The sequence below is a fragment of the Anolis carolinensis genome, chromosome 2, assembly GCF_035594765.1.
Source record: "Anolis carolinensis isolate JA03-04 chromosome 2, rAnoCar3.1.pri, whole genome shotgun sequence".
NCBI lineage: Eukaryota > Metazoa > Chordata > Lepidosauria > Squamata > Dactyloidae > Anolis > Anolis carolinensis.
The window spans coordinates 80,058,050-80,070,105 of NC_085842.1; the positions used below are offsets into that span (position 1 = coordinate 80,058,050).

At 39.9% G+C, this 12,056-nt stretch overlaps 1 protein-coding gene across 5 annotated transcripts; it reads right to left on the bottom strand.

Moving 5' to 3' along the window:
• Nucleotides 1-799: 799 nt before the first annotated feature.
• Nucleotides 800-10,420, bottom strand: LOC103280684 (kelch-like protein 6). Of its 5 annotated transcripts, none has more exons than XM_062970055.1 (5): nt 9,851-10,420; nt 9,064-9,217; nt 5,990-6,068; nt 3,766-3,993; nt 800-2,460 (listed from the first exon to the last, which is right to left on the bottom strand). In XM_062970055.1, the coding sequence occupies exons 2-5, from the start codon at nt 9,146-9,148 to the stop codon at nt 1,011-1,013; spliced, it is 1,842 nt and encodes a 613-aa protein (XP_062826125.1). In that variant the 5' UTR covers nt 9,149-9,217; nt 9,851-10,420; the 3' UTR covers nt 800-1,010. The 5 variants fall into 5 exon arrangements, with proteins under 5 accessions (XP_062826125.1, XP_062826123.1, XP_062826124.1 ...); XM_062970053.1 differs by having other exon boundaries at nt 9,064-9,244; nt 9,851-10,344; XM_062970054.1 differs by lacking the exon at nt 9,851-10,420 and adding an exon at nt 9,529-9,779 and having other exon boundaries at nt 9,064-9,244.
• Nucleotides 10,421-12,056: the final 1,636 nt, after the last annotated feature.

The window sequence follows — 12,056 nt, forward strand, 5'->3', positions numbered from 1 at the left end:
AAGGGAGGGAGGGAGGTAGGGAGAGACATTGCCCTAACCTCCAACCCATCACCTTAATTGACCAAACAAGTCAATATGCAATCAACACTAGTACATACAGTTGTGGCCCAGTATTGAATCCTATAGAAAAAGTTTTGTCATTTGTTTCTGCTAATTGTGCAAACTGGATAGAATATTATTTGAGACAGAGAAGACAGAACACAGAACAGAAAAGTCAATGTAATTTTGCCTTCATCTACCTGACATAATAGCTTGCTGTGATGATAAAATGAGAGGAGATGATAAATATATAGCTTCTTGAGTTCCATGGACTGAAAACAGAATATACTGTATAACAAAATTAATACAGATATATAAATGTAAAGTAAATTAATATTGTGAAAGAAAGGTTTATCACCTGCCTCTATGTTCCAGTGACTCCTTCTCTACAACTGCTGTTCTTAATCTTTTGTTTCCTCCTTTTTACAATTTCTGGCTCTGGTGTTTGCTTTACATGCTAAGAAACAAAGTTAGAAGTGGCGGGTTGTCTGCAGACCTTGAAAAAGATATGTGTGTACAAGATAAATAGAGATTGAGATCAATGATCTTTCATGTCATTTCTTTTTTTGAAGCAGGAGCAGAGTAAAAAGCCTAGCAAAAGAAAGAAGATGAAGCATTGATTACATGTTGATGTGGATGTGTGCAGGGCCTAAGGAATGAAGAGAAAGATTACAATGGCTGAGACAGAAGACACTGCAAGACCAATGGGCAAGCCATAGACAATTTGCCCAGGTGCTTACTTGCAACATCAAGAGGCATGTGAGTGGTAGGAATGAATTTATTCAGCAGCCAGGCAGTTGATCTCAGTCACAGTCATCCATCTCAAGTACCATGAGAAGCATGTAATTTAAATGTATTCAAATTTTAAAGGAATCAGAAATGATGATCTTAAAGGGAACAGTTTGGTATGATGAAATCCCTCCTTTGGGTGGCATTGAAAGGCTGAGGAAGTGACCTGGATTTGGAGAGCATCAGTAAGGCTGCTGATCAGCTACCCAAACTGCTGTCAGTGCTGCTGAGGCATCTCGTAAAAGGGGCTGCAGAGTTTTCTTTGGTACCCTCAGCATCACACCATTAACTACAGTCAAGAATGTCACCCTTGTGTTGGGAGCACTTTTTCGACTCCTGGTCCAACTGGACTCTCCTGGCTTCCACTGGTAAATTGTATTTCCTACCAGTACGTGAATTCTCCGTTGCCATTGCACTGCACAAGGTGGCAAGACCAGGATGGGGAGCTCTGGGATGGCAACATCATGGCTCACAGTACCATCCTTGCTGAGGAAAAAGCACTTATGGGTGCCAGAGATCAGAGCTCGGATTACAGTGCCAGGTGTCTCCCGTCGGCTGCTCTCTTCAACTAGTCCACCAATGACAAAAATCCCATTGTCCATGGTCACTGCTGTTGATTTGTAACACTGAAAAGCCAGGGGCACCTGGTTCCACATGTTTAAGTTTGTATTGTAGATCAGGATGCCACGGTGAGCAAGGCCACTTGCCCTTGTGTGAGAGAATCCTCCGATTAGGTAGAGCTTGTTCTTCAGGGTGGCAGAAGCAAAATGACTCACTGCAAAGGGCAGGCTGGCAATGGGAGACCATAACTTTTGTACCAAGTCAAAGCTTTCTGCAGAATCAAGCACATTTCTTCCACTCCGTCCCCCCAATGCATAAAGTTTCTGCTTGCATGCTAGAAAGCCATGTTCTCGGCGGGGAATGGACATGGATGGCAGCTGCATCCATTGACCTGTAAGTGCATCAAACTCATGTAGATTACCTAAGACTGATCCATTAAGCCTTTGTCCCCCAGAGACATAAAGCTTATGCCCCACAGACAAAAAACCAGAGGAGTCAAGGTACATTAATGGTGGGATCTCCTCCCAACTTTCCATCTGTAGGTTGAACCCTAGGAAGTGAGTTTTCAGACGTTCAACCACTCCTCCTTGCATGTTGCTTACAAAGAGGCCCAAGCTCACAATCCAGTCATCATACATGCCATGCCTGAGACCCCCACACTTTAGGAGTCTCCCAACTCCATCCAGTTGCTCCCACTGCAAATGTGCATGTCCATACTCTGCAATAATATCTTGCTGAACAGTAGCAACCTCCTCAGAAGTAAGAAGTGGGAGGCGGACTTGTCTCATTAGGTTTTTGATCAGTGTCAGATGCTCAGCTGGTTGGGACCTTACCCAGTGCTGCACGGCATGGTAGACAGTCAGTTCTGAAGAGACCAGAAGTTTGTCTGATGAAATAATGCTGATCACTGTGCTAAGATCCAGGCCTGGGAAGGCCTCATGTTCAGAAAGAGGCTCAAAGTTCAAGAAAATGTGGCGTGCAGCCACACGGAGCAATGCTTGGTGATTGTGAGTATATGCCAAAGCATATGTCCCTAGGCTGCTGTCCATAGAAATACTGTCGGCCAAGAATCTGGGAAAGAGTGAAAAGAAATGGAAGTCAACAAAGTGCTGCTGAAAAATCTTACATCCCAGAAGGTGAAGGTCTGATCACACACACTAGCATACTGACTTATCTTTTTTGCCATGATATTGTGATCATGGCAATAAAGTTGCCAAGGTTTCTGAAATCATGCAGGTGTACCTTTTGTTAAACCCTGAAAACCAAGAAAGTTTGCATGAGATTACGAATGCTTGCATCTGTACAATGGACACCTCATACACCTAGCAGGATAGTCCCCTCCCAGGAACCATTTTAGGGTGTTATTTAGACTACATGGATCTGAGCAGCAGAGAGATGTGGCCCTCCAAGGTTTCTTGAAAAGATGACTTATCCCTCTAATTCCCAGCAGTTGTCTACATCATCTTAAATCAGTGGTTCCCAACCTTTTTTTTTTTAACCAGGGACCACTTTGACAAGGGCCCACTTGACCAGGGCCCACTTTGCCCAGGGATCACTTGACTCGGGACTACTTTAACTAGGGATCACTTTGGCCAAGGACCACTCTCCAACATGAGTACCAAAAGAGTTACGAATCAGTTTTTGGTCAACTTCAGATTTGATTTGGTTATTTGGGGTGCTGATTCAGAAAATTGTATTGAATAGACCACATCAGCTCTAGTTTCTGATACAGAACATATGCCATCCAGTAATCGCCATCTGCTCACCCACAGAAAACCATATTTAATAATCTAGAGCTGATGTGGTCTATCCAATGCAATGGTCAACTCTGTGGAAAAAAGCAAAAATAAAATTAATAAAATAAAATAAAGAGGAAGGAGGTTCGCGGACCAGATTTTCATTCTCACGACTCACTGTTGGGCCATGGCCCACAGGTTGAGAACCACTGCCTTAGATCCTAAAAGGCACTCATTCATAACCTTCTGAGAGACACAACCTCACTGTCTCCTCTTCACTTGACTTCTTAACTGAAAGAAGCTTAGAGAAAGACCTTCACTTTTATGGGATCACAGGCCTCTTTGAAAATCTGGTAAAAGCTAGGGACCCTGCTTCCCAGGGGAAAAAAATCTAAACACAGTTTCAAAGGAAGAAATTGAAGAGGGTTTTTGTTATTTGTTGTTGTTGTTTTAATGCTTGGTTCATTGCCCCCCTGAAGGTTACCCATAGAACTTCAAGGCATATTGTCCACAAGGAGAAAGCACATCCTATAGCGATGATATTTTTCCTACAAGGATACTCCATATCATTTGAGGATTTTTCCTGCACTTACCAAAAATATATCCTTTTTTTGTGTTGCAAACCACAGTCCTGTCTTACCTGCCAATAATCTCCAATAATGGGAGGATGACAAGTCTGCTAGCTGCTGTGAAGAGATCTTGAGCAGTCTCTGGTGTGAGCAATAATTCCCCAGTGTAGATATAATTTAGAATTCCCTGAAGGATGGAAGCATTCATTTCTTCAAACACAACGTGCCTTTCCCAGTATTCTCTAAAGGGTCTGGTGAACATGGCATAGAAGTAAGGGCTGAATGAGGCCAACAGCGCCCTATAAAGAGAGTCAGGAAAGAAACTACATCAAAACATAACTTGAGCTCATGCTAATTATAAACATCCTAAATCTCCAAATTCATGTAATCCAGCTAAACTGGGACAAGGAGAAATGTATTCACTCTTCCTGAATATGCAAACAAAAATATACATTTAAAGCCCTTAACATTGCAATTTATTTTAATTTTGGGATGCAGTTCTTCAATTACAAGGGTCTACATATAGATGTCTCTTGGTGAACCTCACAAACAAATATGGATTACATTAAGGAATATGGCTTGCAGGTTTGCTCAGGCAAAAGTATTCATGTAAATACATATATTTGTAGATGATAATGCACAAAAAGTGTGTAAGCATTCATGTCCACCTAAAAAGGGCATAGATTGATTCAGAAACTGGACAGAAAACTAAGATAATAAATAATTGGAAGTGAATAAAATTAAAATGAATAATAGGAAGAAAATGAAATTGGTAGATTTGTCTAGTCATTTGGAATAACTTGGAAATGCACCTCACCTCTGATGTACTAGTGCTCCTTTGGCTTAGATAACCTGAACATTTGCTAAGGGGAGAAAATATCAAGAATATATAGGAAGGAATACAAGTGTTTTGAAACCAGTGGTGGGGCTAATGTAAACTTCACTCCAAATGTGCATACATTGGCCGTGTATAGTCCATCCTCGCACATCCTTCACTCAATTCAATTGAGGAAGTATATTTATTCTGCAAGAGCTTATGCTACCATGTTCTATCAGTCTCTAAGCTGCATAGCTGGAATATTCATATTCCAGACTAACATGTCTATGATATCTTTTTTATGTGAGCAGAGGTACTGAGCGTTTACCATGAGGCACATTATCTAGTAAAATACCTACCAAAATGTTCCTTATTAAAAAGGTTTCAAGAGTATTACATGCTGAAGAAAAACAATTAAAGGGCATTGTCCTCTTCCCCACTTGGGAACCCTCACCTGACTATTGTACGATACAATCCTTGAGTTACTCGGCTAGATGGGAGAGTACTATTTCTAAGCATATTGTGCATCTGACATGTTGCCGCTAGGGGTCCAAACAGGTGTATCATTATATAGTTGTAGGCCTGTGCACTTGTAATGTCATGCCTGCAAAAGTAAAGCTGACTGGTGAATAGAAATGTTGGTATCCTTTAACTACCATAGCTAGTGGCTATGACATTCAGTTTTGGAACTACAGTTTCCTAAATCTTCCTCTCAGCAATGGACATAACCATGTTGACTGGAGGATTCTGCTTGCTATATTCCCAGAACCCTCAAGGAACTTTTCAGAGCTTTAAGCAATTGATAGTCTTATTCTTCATGAATTTTTCTAATCTTTTTTAAATGTCATCTAACGCTGTGGTCATCACCATATTGGATGGCAATTAAATCCATAAATTAATTATGTGTTGTGTGAGGAAGTGCTTTGTTCTGCCAGTCCTTAATCTCCTGCCAATCTGTTTTATTGAATGATCTTGAGTTCTATTATTAAGAGAGGGGGAAAAATCTATCCACTTTCTCCACAATATGCATAATTTTTATAAACCTTTATAAACCTTAATTATAAACCGTAATTTGTATAAACGTCATCTAGTATTACTGAGAGCAGGATTTGTGCTAATCTTAGCAAATTTTTTTTTATAAAAAATAGAAAAATAAAAAATTGAGCTTGTGTCAGAAAAGAATTACAAAATTTAAGCTTTTTCGGGCTCATGGCTAGTGCAGGAACAGAATCATTGGTTTATTAGGAGAAGTGATCTGGAGGGATCCATTGTGACAAAGATAGTTATGTGACATTTATGTAATTATGACACTCTTTCAAAACAAGACCATTTTGTGCTGCTGTGTTCACTCTGCTCTTAGCTAGTCAACTCTTCTTCCCAAGCAAACCACTTTATTGAAGAAGTTAAGGGCATGGCATGGCCCATCAGACCAATATTCACCAAGTAAGCTAGCAAAACAGCAAAAGCCAGCAACTCACCGGTGACATGGGAAATTCCTTCCTTCAGCCACCAAGGTGGCATCACAGAGCTGATGGTTCTCATAAAGCTTCCTTACACCTGTATGGATGGAGAGACAAAACTCAATTTATAACATCTTGATTTAGAAACTACTAGGGCAATAGATCTGGCCAACTAGGCGTTCAAGAAAGATATAAAGATAGCATTGGACCTCCTGTTTTCAGTGCTATTCATATTTAGAACACATATTAAGACTTTTCCTGTTCAACAGGATATGTTACATTCAGGAAATGTTTTGGATTCTAGTTATCATTTTAATCTCCCTTCTATTATTTGAAAGTCATTAATTGGGAAAATGTAGAGATGTTTTTGGTGTACAGTCCCTACTGCTGCTCAACAGTCTATTTTCCTGAGCTCGCCAAGGTAGTCCTGGGGGCTAGCATTGAAGTTGGGAGACTTCAACATAAATGCTGAAGCTACCCTGTTGGGAGGTAACGGCACTGCATGCAGTCATGCCAGCCACATGACCTTGGAGGTGTCTACAGACAATGCCGGCTCTTTGGCTTAGAAATGGAGATGAGTACCAACCCCCAGAGTCAGACATGACTGGACTTAATGTCAGGGGAAGCCTTTACCTTTACCTTACTACCCTGTTGAATTTGGCTCAGGACTTCATGAATGCCATGACAACCATGGATTTGTTCCAAATGGCCTCCCTCGTGTAACCAGGCACACTCCAGATCTTGCTTTCTCTACAGAGGAGATGAAGGTGGTCTGGGAATGAAGAAACTTTCTATTGTTACATTGTCATAGTCAGATCACCTCTTGGTCAGATTTATACTTGCTCGGACTCAGAGCCTTTGTAGGGGCGGAGGCCCATTAGGATGGTGTACACAGAAGTTTTATGAGTTTAGATGGATTCTTGCTGGTTCTTGGGGAGTTTCCTGCTACCTTACCTTGTAATCCTTTTGAAGCAGTAGTTGTTCTCTGGAATGGACAAATGACCAGGGTGGTGGACACCCAATTAATCCTAAGTCAGGGATATGTTACAGTCTGGCCCAAAGGAGAATGTAAGCTACTTAACAGCCCACTGTAAAGAATTTGCCCAACACTTTTCTGATAAAATCATTTTGAATTGCTCTGTCTGAGACACACCAGCATTGATACAATTCTAGTGGATGTAACCTTGGCTCCTGCTTGTCCAGTGTTGATGGCTACTGTTCAGTTTGTGCAGCCCGTAGATAGGTTCCTTGGAGAGATAAGAGCCACCATTAATGTATTAGACCCTTGCCCTTCCCGGCTTATTAAACAGGTCAGAGGAGGACTGGCTGAGTGGCTAAAGGAAGTGATGAATGCACTTTTATAACAAGGCAGGATCTCAACTTGCCTGAAGGAGGTGGCTTTTTCTGTGGATGGGGGTGGGGGTCTTGGATCCCCCCATACCAGATAACTATAGGCCAGTCTCCAACATCCCATTTTAGGGCAAGATATTGGAGTGTGTGCTGATTTTGCAATTCTAGGAGTGTTTGGATGAGACAGATTATGTAGAGCCATTTCAGTCTGGTTTCAGGCCTTCTTATGGGATGGAGACAGCTTTGATTGCCTTCATGGATGACCTAAGTAGGGAACTGGACATAGGATAGCTTTGCTGAAATTCTCTGTGGTTTTTGATACCATCACCCATGGTATCCTTCTCAATCACCTCTCTGAGATGGTGTTTTACAGTGGCTCTGTTATTTTCTGGAGGATTCTTGTTCGATTCCTTGGCTATTGGCCTGTGGAGTTCCCCACAGTTGTGTCCTATGATATTTAATGCCTACATGAAACTGCTGGGAGAGGTTGCGTGGAGTTCTGTAGTCAGATGTCACTAGTATGCTGATGATACCCAACCCTATTACTCCTTTACGCCTAATTCCAAAGAGGCTGTTTCTCTGCTAAACCATCGTCTTCTCCTCGTAGTGGAATGGATGAGTGTGAATGAAGCTTAATCTAGATCAAACAGGGATACTCAAATGACAGATTTGGGAATATGGAATCAGCATGTGTAAATGAGGTTAGAGTCCCTCTGAAAATGCAGATTCACAGTTTGGGGGAACTCCAAGATATAGCCCTAATTCTGTAGGCTTAGGTTTAGGCATAGTTAACTTTATTGTGCCAACTGCACCAATTCTTGGAGAAGTTGGGTCTGATCATGGTAACACATGTCTTGGTTACATTCTACCTTTGAGCCTTCCTTTGAAAAGTGCTCCAGAAACCTCAGCTGGCCCAAAGGCTGCTGCCCAAAGCTAGACTGCTAACAGGGGCTGGCTACAGGGGGCCCACAACATCATTGATTCAACAGTTCCACTTGCTGCCAGTCCATTTCTAGACATAATTCAAAGCACTGGTGATGACCTATAAATGCCTATACAGGTCGGATTTGAAGGATTGCATATTACTTTATCAGTCCATTGAGTGCTATGATCATTTGGAGATAATGTCTTCTCTGTCCCACCACCTTGTCAGGCTCATTTCAGGGCAACAAAGGAGAGTGTCTTCTTGGTAGCTGCTCTCAGTCTTTGGAGTTCCCTCCCAGAGGAGGATAGGATGGCTCCCTCCTTGCTCCCCTTCTATAAGCAAATGTATAGTTTTTAATCTATACTGTTTTTAAATATTCTGTTACTTGCCTTGAGTCTCATTGGGAGAAAGGTAGGATATAAATGAACAAAATCATCATAATCATCCTGTGATTCTACTTTAACTGCCGTGATTGTATCCTGTGGAATCCTTGCCTTTGTAGTTTGGTGAGGTATTATTGTCCTCTGGCTGAGAATTCTAAATACACCTTCCCTCTACCACAACTCCAAGAATTCCATAGTATGTTGCCATAGCAGTTAGAGTGGAATCACATCACTATAATTGTTTAGTGTGAAAGGGCCTACTGTGCTCTGGTAAATCCAACCCCTACACATTTACATTAAGATGAAGCCCAATTAGGCAGATTTATTGGTTTTGCATCCCCTGAGAGCCAGGAGAAAAAAAAATCATTTAACAAATAGACTCTGTATGTGTATTAAAGAGCACCTTCTATTGCTGTGTTCTGCAATGAACTTACCCTGAGTTGTGTAATGTCCCAAAGAATTAGGCTTCGTATTTATGCCATTCTCTTCATCATCATCTTGGCCCTTTTTGGTATTCATAATCTACCTGCAGATTCAAGAATCTCCAAAAAAAGGATGCCTTCTCTGAGATTCATTAACCAGTCATTTCTGGAGTAGAAGAGAGCACAAGAGATCCTATAATTGGAAAAAGGACCATATTAGCCATCCTAGGTGAGTTAGAATACTGATAATTCAAAGCTGCAACATATATGTTTCTACTAAGCTTTGTTGTCCTATTGTTATATAACACATTGGAAATCTGGAGGATTTTCAATGAAGTCTTTTGGAAATGACTTGAAGGAACACAAAACCACCACCAATAACAAGAACAACAACAAGAACAACAAAACATATCTTACAAGTCTGAACAACATGGACAATTATCATTTTTGCTGACAATAAAACACGTGAGTTCTGACCTAATCCTTTCTCGCTTCTTCCAGTTGCCATCTTCTCAGAGGATTTTAGGAATAATATTTCATGGAACAGGAATGCCTTACTGTCTCTGTCAGCTGTTTTCAATAGCCATCTTCCTGTCCTTGTAGCTCAAGAAAGGGGAGGCAACATACTGCCAAGGCAAAACACATATTTTGTATGGAGAAGGTACCAAGTTCAAGGTCTGATCTCCACTTCAAAATAATAGCATGGTGAAGTTAGTGATAGTAAAGACCCCTTTCTCAAGACCATGGAGAACTATTGCTAGTCTAAATAGTACTGACGTAGATGAACAAATAGTCTGACCTGGCAGAATGCAGCTTCTTATGTTCTATGAAGAAAGATGACAATTCGATTTCTTCAATGTCCCAGAGATTCACAGATCCTGTCTCTTCTTTCTACCATGTTATTCCTCATTGATGTTCAAATGATTATTCTGTCTGACTATTCCACTTTTAAGATCTGGCTTCAAGATGGCACCTGTACCTGAGACAGGGATTTGTTGTTTGTTGTTTAGTAATCCCTTTGAGGTATTAAAGAGTTGATAACCAATCTTGGCACAGAAGCAATTCTCCAAACCAGTGGAAGAAAGGCCCCTTGCTACACACAACATAGTATGAGATGATTTCACTTAAGGAAAGGTGCTGATGTTGAGTGTTTGGTTGCTGGTAGTTGGTGAAACCAAGGGCCATTGTGGCAAAAGTCTGAAATACAGAGCATAAGAACAACCCTAATCCCCCAGGACAGTATGACCTCCCATTATGACTCTATGACCTAGAGACAGACAAGCAGCAGCCAATGGGATGTTACTATTGTACAATCCCTATTTCTTATTTGCATATTGGGAAGGGAGGGTGGTTAAAAAGAAATATTTTGAGAGACTGTCAGCTCAGTTGATGACCTGAACACCCCAAAGCATGTGCTACACTGTCTCCTGTTTCAGTTATAACCCCTTGGGATAATGTTTCCTCTATTATTTGGGGATCATTAAAAAAAAACCCCGAAAGATACCATCCATCTACCAAGGTCTAGAAAAAGGGAGATCCTATTTGTATAATGCTGTGTAAAATTCCAAGATATAATATTAATACCTATATGACAACAATGAATAGCCAAGTATCTCTTCTACTGGTAACAATGTTGGCCATAGTAACATTTCTTTTAGATTTGTTTTATGTCCATATTGTTTATATTTATGTTTATATCTGGGTTTTTTAGTCACTGCTCTCACACACTGTGGGGAACATTTGGTGTATTTCTCTCTGGTTTTCTATTATATATTTTTATGGTTGTTAATTGCATACCTTTCAGCTGTCCCAATCTGGCAGTTCTGCTTCACTCCACGTTTTCAGTCACTTTTAAAATGTCCTGCCTTAACATATATCCCAGCTTTCAAAATGTATGTGATTGTCAGTATATTAATTTTCTGGATTTTATTCATGGTGTTTTAATAGTTGTAGGACACTCAGAGCACTGCAAATATAATGTCAAAGTAGCACCCAGTATTCTGAATGAATACAGATTTCTCCATCCTCACCTAATGCTGCGTCCTGTCCTGAATTGAACCCCCAGTTTAAAAAAGGCTGGGTTTTTAAAAGTTCTGTCAGCACCTTCTGCTTTTTACCAACATCACCTTTTGTTCCAGCTTAGTGGTCATTCAGGTAAACATTTCAAAAGTAGACAGTGGCCACAATCCTACACAAAACTCCTCTGAAACTTCTTTCAGTTCTTTGAAGTTGGAAATGTTTTGAGTTTGAAAATGATTAATTACTAATAAATTTGCCTTCCCAGTTTGTTAAAATTCTCAAAAATTAATTTAAAATTAATTATTTTAATCATTAAAAACCTATATATATATATATATATATATATATATATATATATATATATATAAATGAATAACAGTTTACACTATTTTAATTCATTAGTTTGGGGGCATAATTTAAGGGTCATGGTGACCACATTAGTAATTCTAAATTAATTTCAAATTTGATGACTTAGTGATTAATGGTTTTGCTAGCAATTTGGTGTACACACTGCTCTTTACACTTAATATTAATGAACTGCCGTACTCTCACAATTTAACATTGATGCATTAATGCAAACACGAACATTTCCCAGATCAGCTAGAGAGAGTTTTAATCACCCTGAAAATTATTGGAGAGCTTTAATCCATAAATTGACTTACAGTCTTTGTCCTCTATCAATAATGGGGGAACGTCTGGTTTTTTTTAAAAAAAAAAATACAACCAAGCCTCCATATCTATAGATTCTGTATTCATAGATTTAACCATAAAAATATTTTTACACAAATCCAAAAATCAAACTTTGATTTTTCTGTTTTATATCAGGGTCGCCATTTCACCACACCATTATATATAATAGGACTTGACAACCTCTGGTTTTGGTATCCACTGTGGACTAGTGGATACCAAGGGACCACAATAAAAATTTATAATTAGTTTCCTTATTTCACACTGGATTGGCTAAAGAGAATTGTTGTAAAACATAG

Bases quoted from the DNA above. Each gene is read 5' to 3' on its own strand.
- LOC103280684 (XM_062970055.1), bottom strand. From the start codon at position 9,148: ATGAATACCAAAAAGGGCCAAGATGATGATGAAGAGAATGGCATAAAT. The intron at 3,994-5,989 runs GTGAGTTGCTGG...CTCTCTTTATAG, and splicing joins AGGAATTTCCCATGTCACCG to GGCGCTGTTGGCCTCATTCA. The intron at 2,461-3,765 runs GTAAGACAGGAC...ACTCTTTCCCAG, and splicing joins TTATTGGAGATTATTGGCAG to ATTCTTGGCCGACAGTATTT.